General features: G+C 40.3%; 1 protein-coding gene across 1 annotated transcript in view; it reads left to right on the forward strand.

Annotated features, from left to right (window-relative positions):
• Window positions 1-96: 96 nt before the first annotated feature.
• GXYLT1 (glucoside xylosyltransferase 1) overlaps window positions 97-19,536 on the forward strand; it is a gene marked incomplete at its 5' end in the record, with an annotated part of 45,965 nt that continues 26,525 nt past the window's right edge. The window contains 3 exons of the mRNA XM_011999059.1: window positions 97-149; window positions 6,518-6,613; window positions 17,594-17,765. Of these exons, the coding sequence (XP_011854449.1) occupies window positions 97-149; window positions 6,518-6,613; window positions 17,594-17,765 (321 nt within the window). The remainder of the gene's footprint in view (window positions 150-6,517; window positions 6,614-17,593; window positions 17,766-19,536) is intronic.

The following is a 19,536-nucleotide window of genomic DNA, read 5'->3' on the forward strand; positions in this document are numbered from 1 at the left end:
CAGCTGGCTTCACCTAGTGGATCCCACACTGGGGCTGCAGGCGGAGCTGCCCACCAGTCTGGAGCCAGGCCTACGCTCCTCAGCCCTTGGGCGGTCGATGGGACCGGGCGCCATGGGGCAGGTGGCAGTGCCCGTCAGGGAGGCTCGGGCTGCGCGGGAGCCTACTGTGGAGGCAGAGCTTGGACATGGCGGGCTGTAGGTCCTGAGCCCTGCCCCGTGAGGAGACAGCTGAGGCCCAGCGAGAATTCGAGCACAGCCCTGGCAGTCTGGCAGTGCTGGGGGACCTGGCGCACCCTCTGCAGCTGCCGGCCCAGGTGCTAAGCACCTCACTGCCGTGGGCCGGTGGCGCTGGCCGGCCGGCCGCTCCCAGTGTGGGGCCCACAGAGCCTGCACCTGCCAGAACTTGCGCTGCCCTATGAGCACTGTGTGCAGCCCCGCTTTGCGCCTGCACCTCTCACTCCGCACCTCCCTGCAAGCAGAGGGAACCGGCTCTGGCCTCGGCCAGCTCAGAGAGGGGCTCCCACAGTGCAGTGGCGGGCTGAAGGGCTCCTCCAGTGCTGCCAGAGTGGATGCCGAGGCCGAGGAGGTGCCAAGAGTGAAGGCTGCTAGCACATAGTCACCTCTCAATCCCTCCTCTAAAGAGGACACCCCAGCTGCTGTTGGGAATTTGGCCGATGACCACTCTAGCTACTTCCTGCTGGATAGGTGCAATGAAGGGACCCTGCAGTTGTAGGGTCCCCCAGAGGGGAGCTCTCTAGGCCAGTGAAAGTGCCAGTGGGTCGGTCCAGGGGTCCTCGGTAGAAGTTGTTGAGCTCATTTGGGGTTCCATTTGTAAGACCATCTGTGTAGCTTGACGACCTTGATTTTAGAAGAAACAAATTTGACAAGAAGGTTAAAGATACAGGGCCCAAAGGTGAGTAACAGCAAGATGGCTGCCACGGGACCTAGAAAGGGGCGAAGCCATGTTGCCTAACTCCAGAGATTGGTATAAGAATTTGAAAGGCGTTGTCTGATTTCAGAAGCCTTTTCCTGTTAACACCAGGCAGCATCTGAAGCTATCCCTGACTAGTTAGTGTAAAAACAACACTCTTCCCCTAAGAAGGTGCAGAGTCCTCCTTTCTCAGCAGTGAGGAGGTCTAGCCCTCGGCGGTTTTGGAGAGTCCCTGCTGCTAGAGTCTATCTGAGATTGTAAAGCAAGGATAGATACCGTTATTTCTTGCAAACTGTTTGAGAAATCCTTTGAGAGTGTGTGGTAGTACGATAATGAAGTAGATAAACCCGCTATCCCAGTTCCTGTAGCAGCAGCCATTCCTAACCCTATAAGTAGGGGTACTAGTTGTATGGCTCTGTGCTGACGGAGTTAAGCTTTGAGGGGTACTGATAAGGTGTGATTTCCTGGGGCAATATTAATGTTGGGACTTAGAAAGACTAAAGTGCAGGTGCCTGTCCAGTTAGTGGGGAGGCAGATATAGGTCGATGTTCTACATAAGAATATAACTTGGCTGGGTAGATAGAACTGGTTATGTATGTTAAAAAGGTGTGTGAGTTTGTTGTTTTCATTTTACCATCCTCCTAGAGTACTTGTCAAGGTAGCTCTGGTGAGTGGCTGGAAAGGGGTGTTGGGAGCAAACTGAGTGGCTCCCTGTGTTCTGTTTTCCTATTGGAGAAAAAAACATTTTGTTTCTACTAGGAACTTTCGAGAGAGTGATTGAAAGAGCGGATAAGAAGGCATTCACTAGTGTTGGGGACACTGCTGCAGGGGGTCCAAGGGTGAATAGTCATGCAGGGAGTATGTTTGCCATTACAAAACTGGACTGTTTGTTAAGCAGGGAGGAGGTGATGATTTTGTGGGGCCCTGAGAAGCAGACTAGCCGTCTGAATGGAGCTGTTTGGGTGACTCGGAAGTTACTATGATCAGTTGGGGTTTTTGAAGGAATAGGGTACTCTGTTGTTTCTTTACTACTTCCATCTCTCTTTCTTCCTCTTTGACTTCTTTGTCTCTCTTTTTCTGACTCTGTCTTTCTTTGACTGTCTCTCTGTCTCTTCCTCTGTCTCCTTCTCTCTGTCTCTCCTGTTCTTCCTCTCTCTTTCTCTGACTTCCTGTCTCTTTCTCTCTTTCCTTTCTGCTGGTCTTTCCCTGCCTCTGCCAGCCGTGTATGCTGCTGTTCTCCTTTCTCTTTCCCCTTTTTGATGGCTTTGGCAGTATAAGACTGTCACCTTCTTTGGTTTTTGCACTGCACGCAGTAACTCCATGATTTCCTTGTGGTATTTAATAGGGGTTCCTGGAGGTTAGGAATTCCTTCTTTCCATATTGCAGCATGGGCGTGTAGGATTAGATAACCATACTTGGTGTCTGTATACACATTTATTCTTTTTCCCTTTCCCAGTTCTAAGGCTCGGGTAGGTGCCACTAGTTCTGCTAATTGGGCACTGGTCCCTGGGGGAAGAGGCTTAGTGATATTTAGGTACGGTTACATCACTAACTATGGCGAGTTCATGGTCTCGCTGGCTTCAGGAGTGAAGCTGCAGACCTTCGCTGTGTTATAGCTTATAGAGGCAGCATGGACCCAAACAGTGAACAGCAGCAAGATTTATTTTTAAAGAGTGAAAGAACAAAGCTTCCACCGTGTGGAAGAGGAGTTGCTGCTGGCTGGCTCAGGCAGCCTGCTTTTATTCCCTTATCTGACCCCACCCACATCCTGCTGATTGGTCCGTTTTACAGAGAGCTGATCCACCGTTTTGACAGTGTGCTGATTGTTGCATTTATAATCCCTGAGCTAGACACAGAGTGCTGATTGGTGCATTTACAATCCTCTAGCTAGACATAAAAGTTCTCTAAGTCCCCACTAGACTCAGGAGCCCAGCTGGCTTCACCTAGTGGATCCCACACTGGGGCTGCAGGCGGAGCTGCCCACCAGTCTGGAGCCAGGCCTACGCTCCTCAGCCCTTGGGCGGTTGATGGGACCAGGCGCCATGGAGCAGGGGGCGGTACCCGTCATGGGCGCTGGGGCTGTGTGGGAGCTCACCGCGGAGGCAGGGCTCGGACATGGTGGGCTGTAGGTCCTGAGCCCTGTCCCATGGGGAGGCAGCTGAGGCCCGGCGAGAATTCGAGTGCAGCGCCAGCAGGCTGGCACTGCTGGGGGACCCGGCGCACCCTCTGCAGCTGCTGGCCCAGGTGCTAAGCCCCTCACTGCCCTGGGCTGGTGGTGCAGGCCAGGCGCTCTGAGTGTGGGGCCCACCGAGCCTGCGCCAGTCAGAACTCACACTGGCCTGTGAGCACGGTTCCCGCCTGCGCCTGTCCCTGTCCCTCCACACCCCGGCGCAAGCAGAGGGAGCGGGCTCCGGCGTCGGCCAGCCCAGAGAGGGGCTCCTGCAATGCAGTGGCGGGCTGAAGGGCTCCTCAAGCACTGCCAGATTGGATGCGGTGGCCGAGGAGGCGCTGAGAGCGGGGGCTGCTAGCACATTGTCACCTCTCAGTTTGATATTAGCAAAAGTATAGGGCTCTTGGTGTGGCTCAAAGCTTCACAAAATTTAAACTCATTACTGAGTTGTTCAATGTGTTGGTCTTGTTGAATTTAATTCTCATGTCTGTGGCTTTGTCATCTTGCATCAACTTAAAAAAAAGCAAAACATTGCCCCGAAGTACAGTTTAATTGTAATACTGCAAGAGGGTCCTTTGAGTTAGAAGCTCCCTGGTGGATATTTCCTGAGAACAGGGAGTTTGAGGTGTGCTGTCTAGCTCACATGGTTTCTTGAGACTAACGAAGATCAAGTAGTTTCAGCAACTTCTGCGTGTTGGCAACGTGCATGTTAACTTTTCTAGTCAAATATTTGTAGGAAGATATTTTTGAAATATGGGGTAGTAAAGATATGAAAATGTTAATAGTGGTGGGTAATTACTTTCATAGGCTTTAAAAAATTTTCTAAATGGTACTTAATAACCTGTATTTATTGAAGTATTCATAGAAACACAAATTTTCAAAATTTAATCCTTCTTAAGTTGTAAATAAACAGGATTATCATAAGAAGTTATTATCAGTATTTTGATAAAAAATTTCAAGTTGACTCTAGATATCCCTTGATATAGCGTTTCTCATTCAGGTCTGATTTTAAGACTTATCTGGGGATATTGCTGAAAAATTGAGCTTCTTAGGCCACTTCTCTGGGGGAGGCTTGGTTAACTGGATATGGGATAGGATCCTATATCTGTATTTTTGACAAGTGACCTGAGGATCAGGCAGGTTTGGAAAATAACACATAACTGATTTGTAACTTAAAGTACAAGTTGAGGCTGCAAATGGTATTGTTAAATATATATAATTTTAATTAATTTTATAGAAAAATTGAATTTGTCTTTGAGATTTCCATTTCCATTTTTCACTGTTGTAGAGTTTGACAGGGGATATGGAATAACCTGATTAGTTATCTTCTTAGAACAAAGGTACACATTAGGTGTTGATTGTAAATAAATTGTGGATTTGTTGAAATAAAGCTGTGATATCGTCAGTGTCTGAAAGACGGAGATTGTATGTATCTACCTTAAAACGTTTCTTGTGAGTCTGAATGGGTGTGAAAGTGCCTGAATCTGAAAAGAACTCTGTGTTCGTTGTTATTACCATCACTGAGTCTAACTATGTGGTATGAAATCAAAGACTTAAGAAAATACATAGCCATGCTTGAGAAGGTACAAACACAGATTTTCTAATCAAGTCATAAGTTTTACTGATATGTACACATTTTCTTCTCTTTCTGGTTCAGCCTTTTAAATGAAGATATGTAGCCTTTTGTGCTATGCTAGAAAATGGTGTTTCTTTACAGGAAAACAGTTAAAATGTAACTTTTTTCTGTTAAGAAATTCCAACCTTGTTCTTTATGCAGTAGTATACAGAATTACTTAGGCAGCATTTTAAAAACCACCAGTGCCAGACCCTGTTTCCAGATTCTGATTTAATAGGTCTTGTGTGGCACCTCTACCAGAGCTGAGAACCTCTGCCTTAGACTGTTGCCATTTGTGAGAGATGTGATCAGATTTTTGCAAATCAGAAATTTCGTAGGCCATTTGATATAAGCATAGTAACTCATAATTGAATTCATAGTGAGAGAAAACAAAGCTGCATAGTGATGAGATAATGAAGTGGCCCGGTTTAGTGACTCACCCTGACTTCATACGTACTTTAGTACCCAGTGACTTTTAGACTATTATTTTGAAAATAAATCACGATGAAAAACAATTTTTTTTGTAATATAAGGTGTTTTCTTTTTTCCTTTTTGGCTCCAACATGCAACCTAACAAGAAAGACCAGACTTGATCCTCCATTTTAGCTTGTATAATGTGGAACCGAGATAATGTAGATAGTGATACTAGGCTGTGAATATCAGCATGATTTCCGGGTTTTTTTGAGGGGAAGGCAGGTCAATTTTTTTTGTTTTTTTTTTTTTGTTCGAGACAGAGTCTTGCTCTGTTCAGCCAGGTTGGAGTGAAGTAGCACAATCACCGCTTATTGCAACATCAAACTCCTGGGCTCATGCCATCCTCCCACCTCAGCCTCCCGAGTAGCTGAAACTTACAGGTAAATGCCACCATGTCCAGCTAATTTTTTATTTTTAGAGACGGGGTCTTGTTATGTTGACCAGGCTAGTCTTGAACTCCAGCCTCAAGCAATCCACCTACCTCAGCCTCCCAAAGTGCTGGGATTATAGATGGGAGCCACTGTGCCCATCTATGTATGTGTGTATGCATGTGTGAATATGTATGTATATATACATACACAGAGCAGTGGGGTTGCTGGATCATGGTAGTTCTATTTTCAGTTTTTTGAGGAATCTCTATACTGTTTATTTATAGTGGTTGTAATTTATGTTCCTACTGTCAGTGTATGAGTGTTTCCTTTTCTGTCTTTGCCAGGATTTATTGTTTTTTGCCTTTTTGATAATAACCGTTTTAACTGAGTGAGATGTTATCTCATTGCGGTTTTAATGTGCATTTCCCTGATGATTAGTGATGTTGACCATTTTCATATACATCTTGGCCATTATGATTTCTTTTTCGGTTTGAAACACCATACAGGTAGTTTGGGTTGGGGATTAATTTAAAAGTACTTAAAGATCTTTTCCCTTTCTGCTAGCATTTGTGGCATTTTTATTATGTTTGAGGATAAGGAAATATTTTGTTTGTCCCAAAGGGATTTTGTTCTAGGGGTATATGTGTAGCCTATGAAGAAAATTTTAGAAGATATATTTATGTGTGTTATCTGAGGAGGGGATTTTAATATCCGATGGAAAAACTCTTTCCCAATCTATAGTATAGTTTACCTTCAAGGTTATAAAGTTCTATTTAAAATAATGGTGCCCTAAGTAAGGGAGAAATCAGTTTTCCAAAATCTTTATCATAGCAATTTGGATTTTCAATTTTATTTGCTTTAAAATAGAACAGTAAGTGACCGTGTTACTGAGTAAATTCCTTGTTAGTTCCAAACCGAAATACTCACATAGGACTCTTATTTCTGTCTTACTCTGTTAGGTGTAAAGATTTCTCTCTGTGTTACTGGAATCCCTATTGGATGCTGCCCTCTGATGTTTGTGGAATGAACTGCTTTTGGGAAGCGGCTTTTAGGTAGGCACTTAATATTTAATTGGTAGATCAGTGTAGGTAAGGTTAGATAGTTGATAATAAAACCTTTGACTGTAATAGGATGTAAAAATGTTTCTTATGATATTATACAAATAATTTATTTTCTGATTGGGTTTTCCATTTTTCCCATTTTGTAGTTATCACTATTTTTTAGTACATACTGTGTATAAATGCTTTAAATTTTCTTAGATGTTAAGATAAGTCACTGTTCTTAAGAAAATTTATGATCTAACTTTTGGAAACAGTTGTTAAAATGATAAACTGGGATAAAAATAGGCTTCTACTGATATTTACAGATCTATATAATATATTACCACCTATAATATATAATATAATTATATATGATATAAATAATATATATAAGGCACATATCTAAATTAAAGCTGGTATACTGTAGTGGATAGGGACAACTGGAGAAGGATTATATTAGTTATTAGTAGAGAGGTCAAATATTGGGGAATAGGAGGATAAAGATAAGTATTTAATGGAGGAGCAAACGGAGGAGCAGCTTCTGGCTACTACTTCCTTTAATGTTTATTGACCTTTTAAGTTACTGACTAGTTTAGCTTTATTTGCTTCTCTGGATAATGAAGGTATTGGGTTGCCTGACCTCTTAGGTCCTTTCCTGCTCTTATCTTCAGTGAAAGAAACAAGTATTGATAAGAATAGGATAAGGCGGTGACTCTCAGACTGTCTCCTTGATACAGTGGCAGAGGGGAGTGGGACAAAGGGTTGAAATGCTCTTCCCAAGAGTAAAATTTATTTGAAGAGTGTCTACTTTTACTGCATCTTTATGATTCATTTAAATAGTCTAGGCTGGGTATGGTGGCTCACGCCTGTAATCTCAGCATTTTGGGAGACTGAGGTGGGAGCATTGCTTGAACCCAGGAGTTCAAGACCACCCAGGCAACAAAAGCAAGACCCTGTCTCTAAAATTAAAAAAAATTTTTTTTTTTAAATTTTAAAAATTAGCCAGGCATGTTGGCATGTGGGCTCAGGTGGGAGGATTGCTTGAGCCCTGGAGGTTGAGGTTGCAGTGAACTGTGATCATGCCACTGCACTTCGGCCCAGAGCAAGACTCTGTCTCAAAAAAACAAATAAAATAAATATTAATTCTCATTATATTTGCAACATGCTGTGCTAGGTGGTAAGCACCAGACTTTTGGGTCAGGTTAATGTGGCTCCATCCTTCTGGAGGATGGAGTTTACATTCTGGTGGGAGTTTCACACTAGTAAACCTGAAATTACAATACAGTGTGACAAGTTGTTGCTGTGATGAGTCATCTTAAGGCATCAGGGAAGACTTCCTGGAGGTAGTGACTAGATAATGATCTGGAAATTAGCTAGTTTCAAGGACAGTAGGTGAAGTGTTTCAGATAGGAAGAACTTCATTTTTAAAAACTCTTAATTAAAAAATTTATTTTTAATTGACAATAATTGTAGGAATTTATGGGGCATAAAGCAATGTTTTGGTGTCTGTATACATTGTGGACTGATTATATCAAGCTCATTAACATATTTATCATCTTACATATTTATCTTTTTTTTTGTAATGGGCACATTTGAAACCTTTTCTCTTAGCAGTTTTGAAATAAACATAATTATCTGTAGTCACCTTGCTGTGCAGTAGATCTTGAGAACTTATTCTTTCTCACTGGAAGTTTGTGTTGTATTCTTTGGTCAACATCTTTCCATCACCTACTCTCTCCCACCCCTTCACCTCCAGTGCCTGGTGACCACCATTCTACTCTCTGTAAGAACTGCATTTTAAATATCTATTAATTGTACATATTTTGTAAATTCTTGCATTCTCAATACAGTGTGCATCCCATGAAGAACTGGAAGGGAATAGGTTCAAATCAGATAGTTTAATTATATCCTGTTGCTGTGGAAGAGATTGGGTGATTGAAATTTTAATATGAGCCAAGTGATAATATTCCAATTTTTAAAAATTAACTTTTAAAGATAATCTAACCTTTCAGTTTGGTTGTAATTTTAGATAATTGAAGCTTTTTATGTTTTCATTCTTATGAATATTTGCAAATGAATATAGTATTGACAAGAGCCACTTTGCCTTGCCACGTAATTCCACTAGCTCAAAGCTGGGTAAACTTGAAAACTTCAGCATACTCTGATTTATACAACCCAGACCTTTTTGTAAATTACAGCGTGAGTAATAATAGTCTTTCCTCCTTATTGGCTGCAGGAATGTCCCAGGGAAATTTACCTAGTCAGAATCCTGGTCTCTCTGCTTACCATTCCTTTTGTTTTGGCTCCTCTTACTCATTTTTCTAATGCTCCCAAGTATTCCATGGAATAAATTATATGTGGATGGATACATAATGTTGTAAACCTTGTGCCTGTAATCTAAATTTGAGACTTCAGAAATTATATGCCTTTTCTCTGTTATACTTTCTACCCGTAACATTGCATCCATTATATCATGCTATTACACACAAAAAAGTAAATATTTTGTGTCATATAATTATGTAATAATCTCTCACACTTAGTTTCTTATTTAGAACTAAGGATTCCCTCACATTTAATCACCCTGTTTCAAATATGCATGCAAGCCCAAATGCCATACAACTGCCAAATCATTCTTGCCCTCCATCTCAGTATCTACTTTAATACTGGTAAAGCTTCTTTGGAATCCCCCTTTTGATGTCACATTCTGCCTGGCACCAGGGGGCCCTTAGTTGGGTACCTTACTTTCCCAACTTGAATTATTTGTATAACTTAGATCAAATCTTACCTGGGGGATCATATTCTCCCGATTAATTTATTATACAGTGAACATAAAATAATAAAAAAAATAAAATTGCCTCAACTTCTATTACAAGTGTTTTCATCATTCATACACATCTTGTGTTTTCATCATTCATATACATCATATGCTTTTACGTACTTGTGATTCTGGTGGAGACTAATCTTGAATTTTTTTTTTTTCCTTGAGACAGGATTTCACTGTCTCCCAGGCTGGAGTGCAATGGCATGATCTTGGCTCACTGCAACCACTGCTTTCTGGACTCAAGCGATTCTCCTGCCTCAGTCTCCTGAGCTGGGACTACAGGCACCTGCCACTGCGCCCGGCTGTTTTTTGTAGAGACGGGGTTTCACCATGTTGCTCAGGCTGGTCTCAAACTCCCGATCTCAGGTGATCTGGCCACCTCGGCCTCCCAAAATGCTGAAATTACAGGCGTGAGCCACCACCCCCCCGGCCTAATCTTGAATTCTGAGCTTAAAATTTTAATACTTTTCAGTGTAGTATGGTCTTCATATTTCTCATGTCAATGGCATCACACTATTCCATTGCCTCTCAAAGTGCTGGGATTATAGACATGAGCCACTGTGCCTGGCTTTATGGCCTTAAAACAAAATAAAAAATTCCCACAACAGTTTGCTTTCAATCCTCTCTTTCCCTTCATCAGCAAGCTTCTTTTAAGAGTACCTACCTGCTGGCTGGAGGGGTGTGGCTCATGCCTGTAATTCCAGCACTTTAGGAGGACAAGGCATGCAGATCACTTGAGGTCAGGAGTTCGAGAACCAGCCTGGTCAAAATGGTGAAACCCCATCTCTACTAAAAATACAAAAATCAGCCAGGCATGGAGGCGCACACCTGTAGTCCAAGCTGCTTGGGAGACTGAGGCATGAGAATCGCTTGAACCTGGGAGGGAGAGGTTGCAGTGAACCAATATCACATCGCTGCACTCCAGCCTAGGCGAAAGAGTACCTACTGGTTTTACTTCTGGGTTTTGTTTGGTTTGTTCATTTTTTTGAGATGGTCTCACTTTGTTGCCCAGGCTGGAGTGCAGTAGCACCACCAGGGCTCACTGCTGCCTGGACCTCCTGGGCTCAAGTGATCCTCCTGCCTGAGTCCCCTAAGTAGCTGGGACTACAGGTGCATGCCACCATACCCGAATCTTTTTTTTTTTTTTTTTTTTAATTAGTCAAGACGAGGTCTCGCTATGTTGCCCAGGCTGGTCATGAACAACTGAGCTCAAGTGATCCTGCTGCCTCGGCTTCCCAAAGTGCTGGGATTACAGACGTGAGCTACCGTGGTCAGCCTTGGTTTTACTTCTTTAAATAAAAAGAACTTCACACCTCAACTATCTACCACCTGACTCTTATTCCCATCACCCCACCTCTGAATTATTGTTTTGGGGCTTAATCTTACTTTTCTTACCCATTTGGCACTGTTTACTACTTCCTTTTTCTGTCAGCTCTGTTAGCCTCTGGCTTTTGAGACCAGACCAGTTACTCAGCTCTTTGATCTCTCTCCTGGACTCCTCTAACTCTGCTTTCTAAATAATCTGCATTTCTTAGGATTCTGCTCTTTTCTCTCCCCATTCCCTGAATAGTTATAGGATAATTTGTTTAACTGATAGCTCCAATTCAGAGTTCTTTTCTGAGAGCCAGACCTGTATTTCCAGTTGCATATTGGTCATTTTTACCTTGCTGATTCAGATGCCTCAGAGACTCATGTTCAAACCTGAACTGATAGTCTAGCTCCTCAGACTTTCCTTCATCTGTGTTTTGTATCATGTTTACAATGGACTTTCTCCACATGTCAGTCTACATTAACTCTTCTTGTCTCCTTTCACACTGTTGCTCCTGGCTACTTCTTCTTTCCTTCTCCCTTAATGGTTGTACTCATCACTTCCCATCACTTCTCAAACGATTGTAGTTTCCTCTCACTGCTCACCTCATCTCCCTTCTCTGTCTCCTCTTGGTTATTGTATTTACCACATCTGTTGTGATTGTGAATCTTCACTTCTAGACCTTTAACTCTGCAGGCTGATACTATGTGGTGTTATCATTTAAGTCCCATGCCTAGCAAGGTGTTTGGGAACCAGTGAGAAACAAATGATTAACAGGATCATTTGGGAAGCTTTCCCCAATACCAGGTTAGACTAGGTCACAGTAGGTTAGATGTTTGTGTTGTGAGCCTCTTTAGCAATCTCAGTTTTTTCTATTAAAACAATTACCATGCTTTCTTACTGTTTTAAAAATCAGTCTTTTCACAACAGGCTGCAAATTGTGTGAGGTGAAGATTGTGGCTTTCTTGCCTACCCCAGTGCCTATATGAAAGGAGTTCAAATATTTGTTAAAAAGAATGAATTATATCACTAAATTGTGTTTTAAAAATTATCTGGCTATAAGCATGCACCAGCATTGTGTGAGTGTATTTGGGGTCATCATAACCTTAGCATTATTGGGAATTATAATTTTATCACTTATTAAAATGATAGCTTTTTGTTGATTATTTGTTGAATGTATTTCCACATTTATTTACCTTTTTTTTTGTTCTGTATATCATCTATTTGATATTGATATTGAATTTTTAATGTTTATTTTATGAACTCTTGGAATAATATATTCGGTTTTGCCATTGATTGCGAATAAGTTTCTAATTTTTTATTTTACTTTCATTATACAAACTCTAAATTTTAGAATTATCAAAATATAAAAAATATTTTGTTTTAATGTACTAATTTTTCTATGACTTGAGCTTTTTAAAAAATCAGTTATTTAAAATATTTAATCTTCTTTATGGTGGGAATTGATTTTAGATTTGTGAATTATGTGGTCACAGGTGAATTTAATCTTAGCTGTATTATTTTGAGTAGTTCATACTAGTTTTAAGAGATATATTTTTACTGGTTATTTAAAATTATATTTTAGAAATTAATACTTATATTTCATGTTGGATTTTTAGATTTTATTTTTTAATACTTTATATAAAAATCCTAGAGTTTTTTTAAAGTATTTTGTTTTGAAAGTGTTTTACATGCAACTCATGAAAGTAATTTTGCCCGGTGTGATAATTTAACACAACTCTTGTTTTTTTTCTTTCTTTCTTTCTTTTAGTCCATTATGTATTGCTGGGAACAACTCTTTTAATAGTAAGAGAAGAAGGTGTTGTTTTTCTTTTTAAGTACAACAGGCTAAGCAAAAAAGCTTTCCATTTTTGTTCAACTGCAGGTTTTTAAAGATAGCTTCATGGCATTTCTCTTTTAGTTTGAGTAGATGGTTATTTGAAATTTGTTTAGTTTGACTTTATATACGTCAATGGGAGTTTGTAGTCTAATTATGTATCTTTTTTTTTTTTTTTTTTTTTTTTTTAGACGGAGTCTTGCTCTGTTGCCCAGACTGGAGTGCAGTGGCGTGATCTCGGTTCACTGCAAGCTCCGCCTCCCGGGTTTTCGCCATTCTCCTGCCTCAGCCTCCCCTGTAGCTGGGACTACAGGCGCCCGCCATCACGCCTGGCTAATTTTTTGTATTTTTAGTAGAGACAGGGTTTCACCGTGTTAGCCAGGATGGTCTCGATCTCCTGACCTCGTGATCCACCCGCCTCGGCCTCCCAAAGTGCTGGGATTACAGGCTTGAGCCACCGCGCCCGGCCTATGTATCTTTTTAAATAGAGAATACTAATTTAATAATAGGCTATAAGAACACACTGGAGATTATACTGTGAAATAAAACAAAATGGAAAAAAATTATTATTCCTTTATAGCAGAAATTTGCTTAAAATCAGAAGTTAATTCCTAAGATTTAGAAATTTGTTAACAGTATTTGCATCTAAATTTGTTATGTAAAGCATTCTTTAAGTTTTTTTAATGATAAACCCCTACCTCACAACTTTTTACTTTGATAAATTTCAAATATACAAAGGTTACAAGAATAGTACAGTAAGCATACCATACATTTTTCACCTAGATATTTATTACTAACATTTTACCACTTTTCTTTTTCTGCCAAACCATTTGAGAGACAGCAGGCATTATGACACACCCCTAAATACATAGATTCAGCATGTGTCTCCTAAGAACAGGGACATACTATAATACAGCCATAATTGTCACTTTAAGTTATTTAACACTGTTCATAGAATATATATTCCTATTCCTATTTTCTTATTTTCCTGTTAATGTACTTTGTATCTTTTCTTCCCCATTCAGGACCCAGCCAAGGACCATACATTGCATTCAACTCAGGCTGAGTTAGTCTCCTTTATTCTAGAACTGTTCCCTAGCCTTTTTTGGGGTGAGAAGGGGTGCTGTTTTTGGTATCTTTTGTGATATTTTTGTTTTTATTTTGCAGAATGTCCCTTAATTTTGATTTGCCGACTGTCCAGTTATTACTAGATTCAGGATTTTTGGCAAGATTACTGCATGGGATACTGTGTTCTTCTTTGGGCATGCTATCAGGAGACTTCTGAAGCCATAAGTTTAATATTAAGTTTGATCACAGGTTAAGGTGATGTTCTCGCATTTCTACACTGTACTAGTACTTTTATCTCCAGTATAATATATGGGGGAAATATATTGTTAGTATGTGGTTTTAGCATCCACTGATTATTTTTGTCTACTGTTACAGTGGTGATTGCAAAATAGTGAATTTTATAATTCTCTCATTTCTTCTGCATTTATTGGTTGGTATTCATCTTTAAAAAAAGAAGAGTTCCCTCTCCTTACCCCTTTATTTAATATCATTTTTTGACTGATGTGTTCACTTTGTATTTATTTTTTTGAAACAGAATCTTGCTCTGTTGCCCAGACTGTAGTGCAGGGGCATGATCGCAGATCACTGCAACCTCTGCCTCCTGGGTTCATGCAATTCTCCTGTCTCAGTCTCCCGAGTAGCTGGACTACAAGTGTGTGCCACCACGCCCGGCTAATTATTGTATTTTTAGTAGAGACGGGGTTTCACCATGTTGGCCAGCCTAATCTCAAACTCTTGACCTCAAATGATTCACTCACTTCGGCCTGTCAAAGTGCTGGGATTACAGGTGTGAGCCACCGTGCCCGGCCAGGGTTCACTTTATAAATTTAATATGCTATCATTCATTACTGTCATACTTTTCATACGCAGGTTATGCCAGCTTTAACCATGGGAGCCCTCAGATACTATCTTTGAATCATCTGAAGAATTTCTTCTAATCGCATATATGTAGAAAAATAAGTTTGACTTTAAAATCTCCTTTTCTATTTACATTTCTGTAAATCCACATAGACTTTTCTCCTGTTCATATTGTGATCAAAAGAAAGATTTTTGTAGACCCTGGCAAGATTCTGCCATTCAATTGGGGCCAACGTAATTTGAATGACTGCTTCCCTATAACTGCTTAGAAGGTTTTAGTTATCACTTCTTATCATGTAGAAGCTTACTTTAGATTTTTTTCCAGTTGCAATTGATTTTCCTGTCTTTTAGGTCTAGGGGTAGGGTGGGTGTCAGAGACATATTTTAACTGTGTTTTTTGTGGTCAGTTTAGGAGTTGAGCCTGTACTGTATATAATACTTCCACTCAAAAGGATCCCAAACAGAAAAGGAAATGTGATGTAGTTGACAGTACTCCTGTAGAAATTGGTGAAAGGAGTGCTGGCAGTGTGACCAAAACAATCCTTGCTAAAATACCTGGGAGGAGTTGCTGAGACTGATTTTTAGAGGGATTTTTTTTTCTTGAGAAACATTTGGGTATATTATTATTTAAGACATCACCCAGCACCCAGGCTGGAGTGCACTGTGACATGATCACAGCTCTCTGCAATCTTGAACTGCTGGACTCGAGCAACCCTCCTGCCTCAGCCTTTGAGTAGCTAGGTGTACACGTGTGCACCATCACACCCAGCTAGTTTTTTTGTGTGTGTGGATACTGGGTCTCACTGTGTTACCCAGGCTGGTCTCAAACTCCGGACCTCAAGCTCTCCTCTCGACTTGGCCTCCCAAAGTACTGGAATTACAGGTGTTAGCCACCATACCAGGACTTGAGGCTGTTTTTTCTTAAGGTTTAATATACTTCTTATCTGTGTATGTAGTTGATGCTGTACAAAACAGCGTATGACTATCATGCCTTACTTTTAAAATATTCTCTTGGCCTTTGACTTTGGGGCAAGATCTAGCTATGGGCCAGTAAAGCAATCTGAGCCCATTAATGATTCTTAAATCATGATGCTGTAGAGAGAAGTAGGATCTGGAGGCAGTCACTGGAAAGATGAGATAATTTAGAATTCTCTTAAAATTGTTGTGTCTTTATTGCTTAGTTTTTAACTTGTCATTGTGGCTTCCACTGTTTTTGAGATGAACTGGATTCATGTCCCCGCTTTATAGACGTAGAAAGCGTAGATAGTCTCCCCTCCACCGATAGTTTAAGTATCCCCTCCGTCATTAGTTTCAGTGTTATGAACTGATGGGCTCAGCACAAAAGAGGGCAAAGGATAGAGGGTACAAACAAGGGAAGAGACATTGCTTGTTTCAAATTACTGTCAACGGAAAATAATAGAGAGCTTTAAAAAGACCCAAGCTGGCCAGGTGTGCTGGCTCATGCCTGTAATCCCAGCACTTTGGGAGGCTGAGGTGGGAGGATCCCTTGAGGCCAGGAGTTCGGGGCTAGTCTGGGCAACATAGTGAGACCCCATCTCTACAAAAAATGAAAAAAAAAATTAGTTGGACATGTTGCACGTCTGTGGTCCCAGCTACTTGGGAGGCTGAGATGGGAAGATGGCTTGAGCCTGGGAGGTTGAGGCTGCAGTTAGCTATGAATGCGCCACTGCACTCCATCGTAGGTGATAGAGTGAGGAGACCCTGTCTCTAAAAAGAAGAAAAAAAAGTAAAAAGACCGAAGCTTATGCTAACACCAGACATGTGAAAGAAGTGGTACAGCAGAAGCAAGAGGTATTAAAGGTTACTTAAGCCTGTTGGTATACACTGCTGCTCTGTGTTAGAAGTAGATTCTAAAGACGTACTAGTGTTCGACTAGCATGTTTTAGACCATCTTAGAAGTGTTTACATCTTGCTGGGTATTTGGTAAATGGGACTGAATGTGTATTATTAATGTGAAGGAAATTTTTTCTTGTAGTCAGCATGGTTTAAGATTGGATGTAATACTGAAATATTTATGGATGAAATTATGACTGGGTTTGCTTTACAGTGAACTGTTGGTTGGTGAGAGGTGGTATGGGGAGAGGTTTCAGATGAAGTAAGAATGTTTTTAAGGTTTTTTTTTTTAATAACAATGTTTTTAAAAAATTGAATGAAAGACCTCAAATCAACCTTTCTCAGTGGGTTCCTTGAGAGAATTAAGCTCTAATTTCCTAAGGCATCTAATGTGAGTAATGAATTAATTTATTTACTGGCAGCCACAATGGTACTAGTTTTGTATTCTTGGGAGAATTGAGAAAGTAGTCATTTTTTGTGTGTTCTGTAGTTTGAAAGGAGGAAAATTGGTGAGAAGAGTTGGTTGAGAGTGTGGAAATACATGATTGATTCAACATTTTAAAAATGTTTTGTAATTTGACCTTTGCCCTTTACTTATTTTTTAAATAAATACGTTATTTTTTTTCGAGACAGGATCTTGCTCTGTCTGGAGTAAAGTGGCACGATTACAGCTCACTGCAGCTTCTATCTTCTGGGCTCAAAATATCCTCCCATGTCAGCCTCCTGAGTAGCTGGGGCTACAGGCGCATGCCACCACTCCTGGCTAATTTTTGTATATTTTGTAGGGATGAGATCTCGGTATGTTGCCTAGGCTGGTCTTGAACTCCTGGCCTGAAGTGACCCTTCTGCCTTGGCCTCTCAAAGCTCTGGGATTGCAGAATTGGCCTCGTTTATTTTATACATACAAATTTTGAACTTCAGTTTTTCTTTCTTTCTTTTTCTCCCCTTCCTTCTCTCCCTTTCCCCTTTCCTTTCTTTTTCCATCCTCGTCCTTTCTTTCTTCTCTGTCTTTCACAGGGTCTGGCTCTGTTGCCCACGCTGGAGTGTAGTGATGTAGTCATAGCTTACTGCAGCATTGAACTCTTGATTTGAAGTGATCCTCCTGCCTTAGCTTCCCAAGTAGCTGGGACTAAAGGCGTGAGTCACCACATCTGGCCTTGAACTTCACTTTTTGAACATGATGGAAGTACCATGTTGTAAACATATACTAAAACTGTTGGAAAATGTGGTTTTCTTTCCAATTAGGTACAGTCTGAAAATACAGCCTGTTGAGAAAATGCATCTAGCTGTAGTTGCCTGTGGTGAAAGACTGGAAGAAACTATGACCATGTTGAAGTCAGCTATCATTTTCAGCATGAAACCTCTTCAATTCCATATTTTTGCTGAAGATCAGCTCCATCATAGCTTTAAAGACAGAGTAAGTATTTGAGACGTAGTCAAGGTTGTACAGTTGAATATTTAATAATACACTATAATAGAATGTTGTTGTAATAGTCTGTTTTCACATTGCTAGAAAGAACTACCTGAGACTTGGTAATTTATAAAGAAAAGAAGTTTAATTGACTCACAGTTCAGCATTGCTGGAGAGGCCTCAGGAAACTTAGAGTCATGGCAGAAGGCAAAGGGGGAAGTAAGGCATGTCTTACATGGCAGCAGAAGAGAGAGAAAGAGAAAGAACACCACACTTTTAAACCATCAGATCTCATGAGAACTGATGGTTATCACGAGAACAGTAAGGGGGAAACAGCCCTCATGATCAAATCATCTCCCACTAGGTCCTTCCCTCGACACATGGGAATTACAGTTCGAGATGAGATTTGAGTGGCAACGCAGAGCTATACCATATCAGTTGTTTTATTTCTTCACTGCACAAAAATATTTGTTCTGTAACACCACCCTTTTAAAGTGGGGAGTGCTCCTTGAACCACTTCCATCTGAGTCCAGGTCTAAGGTGAAAGAGGAAGGTTCATTTTTGAACGGCGGTGGGCTACTTAAAAGTAAGTTCTTGGTGAAACATGGAGGTTTTATTTTAGTGACTCTAGTTCCAGGATGCTTTGACTAAGAAGTTCTATGATTTATTTTGTCTGTATCCTTTCCTTGGGAGTGCCTGAATCAGAGCTTATATAAAGGTTTTAATCCTGTTTTGAGAGGAGAGAATTCTTGATTAATAATATGGCAGGAAGTGGCTTCTGGTTCTGATAAGTAAGTTATTTATTTTGGTTTTGTATTAGTTAAAATCAATTTGGCAACAGTGGCAGAAAACCCAAAATAACAGTGGCTTAAACAGGATTTAAGTTTATTTCTCTCTCCCATGAAAGTAGGTTGTCTGGATTATATGGCAGTTCTTTATCTTCAGATACTCTGGCTTCATCTGACTGTGGCTAAGCCATTTTCAACATGAGGCTTCTGCTTGATGGTCCATGATGACTACTTGGACTCCAACCAGTGCACCCATATTCTGTTCAACTTGAGGACAGGGAGTGAAAAAGGGCAGTATCCTTCTCTTAAGGGTACTTTCTAGAAGTCATTGTGACATTTCTGCCAGTATCCCATTGGTCTGAATTTAGTCATATGACCATACCTAGCTGTTACAATGGAATATATACTCTTTAATCAGGCAGGTCAGCCTTGTAACTTCCTTAACAAAAACAACAACAACAACAACAACAACAAAATATTACTAAACAATAAGAGAACAGATACAGGCAGAAGAAAACATATAAGAAAAAGAAAATTCACCTGAAATCTCACTACCTTTTGTTCTGAGATGGTGGTAAAGGTGATGCTAATGATCATTCATATTTTTGTTCTCCTCCCTCTCTATCGTCTGTTTGCATCTGTCTACTTAAGCTTTTAAATTCATTTGGATTTTTATGCTTGGTCTAACTGTAAAAAATATATTTGATGTTTTTTCAGGTTAAATCAGTTCATTTTGCATATTTAGTGCAAAAATACTAGTTATGAGCTCAGATCGTTTAGTTTTCTGCCAAAAACGTCTATACCTTTTAGTTTTTGGCAGAAAACTAAAAGGTGTAAAAGTTTTCTTACTGTTTAAGTGGTATATGAAAGTATACGTTTTTACTTATTGTTTAAAAATATTTTTAGTGTCTATATTTTTGTTAGATAATTTTGTGAACTTGGTCTCTATCTGGATTGTTTTTTAAAATATTGAGGAATTAATCTTGTCC

Source organism: Mandrillus leucophaeus, unplaced genomic scaffold (genome assembly GCF_000951045.1).
Source record: "Mandrillus leucophaeus isolate KB7577 unplaced genomic scaffold, Mleu.le_1.0 Scaffold580, whole genome shotgun sequence".
Taxonomy (NCBI): domain Eukaryota; kingdom Metazoa; phylum Chordata; class Mammalia; order Primates; family Cercopithecidae; genus Mandrillus; species Mandrillus leucophaeus.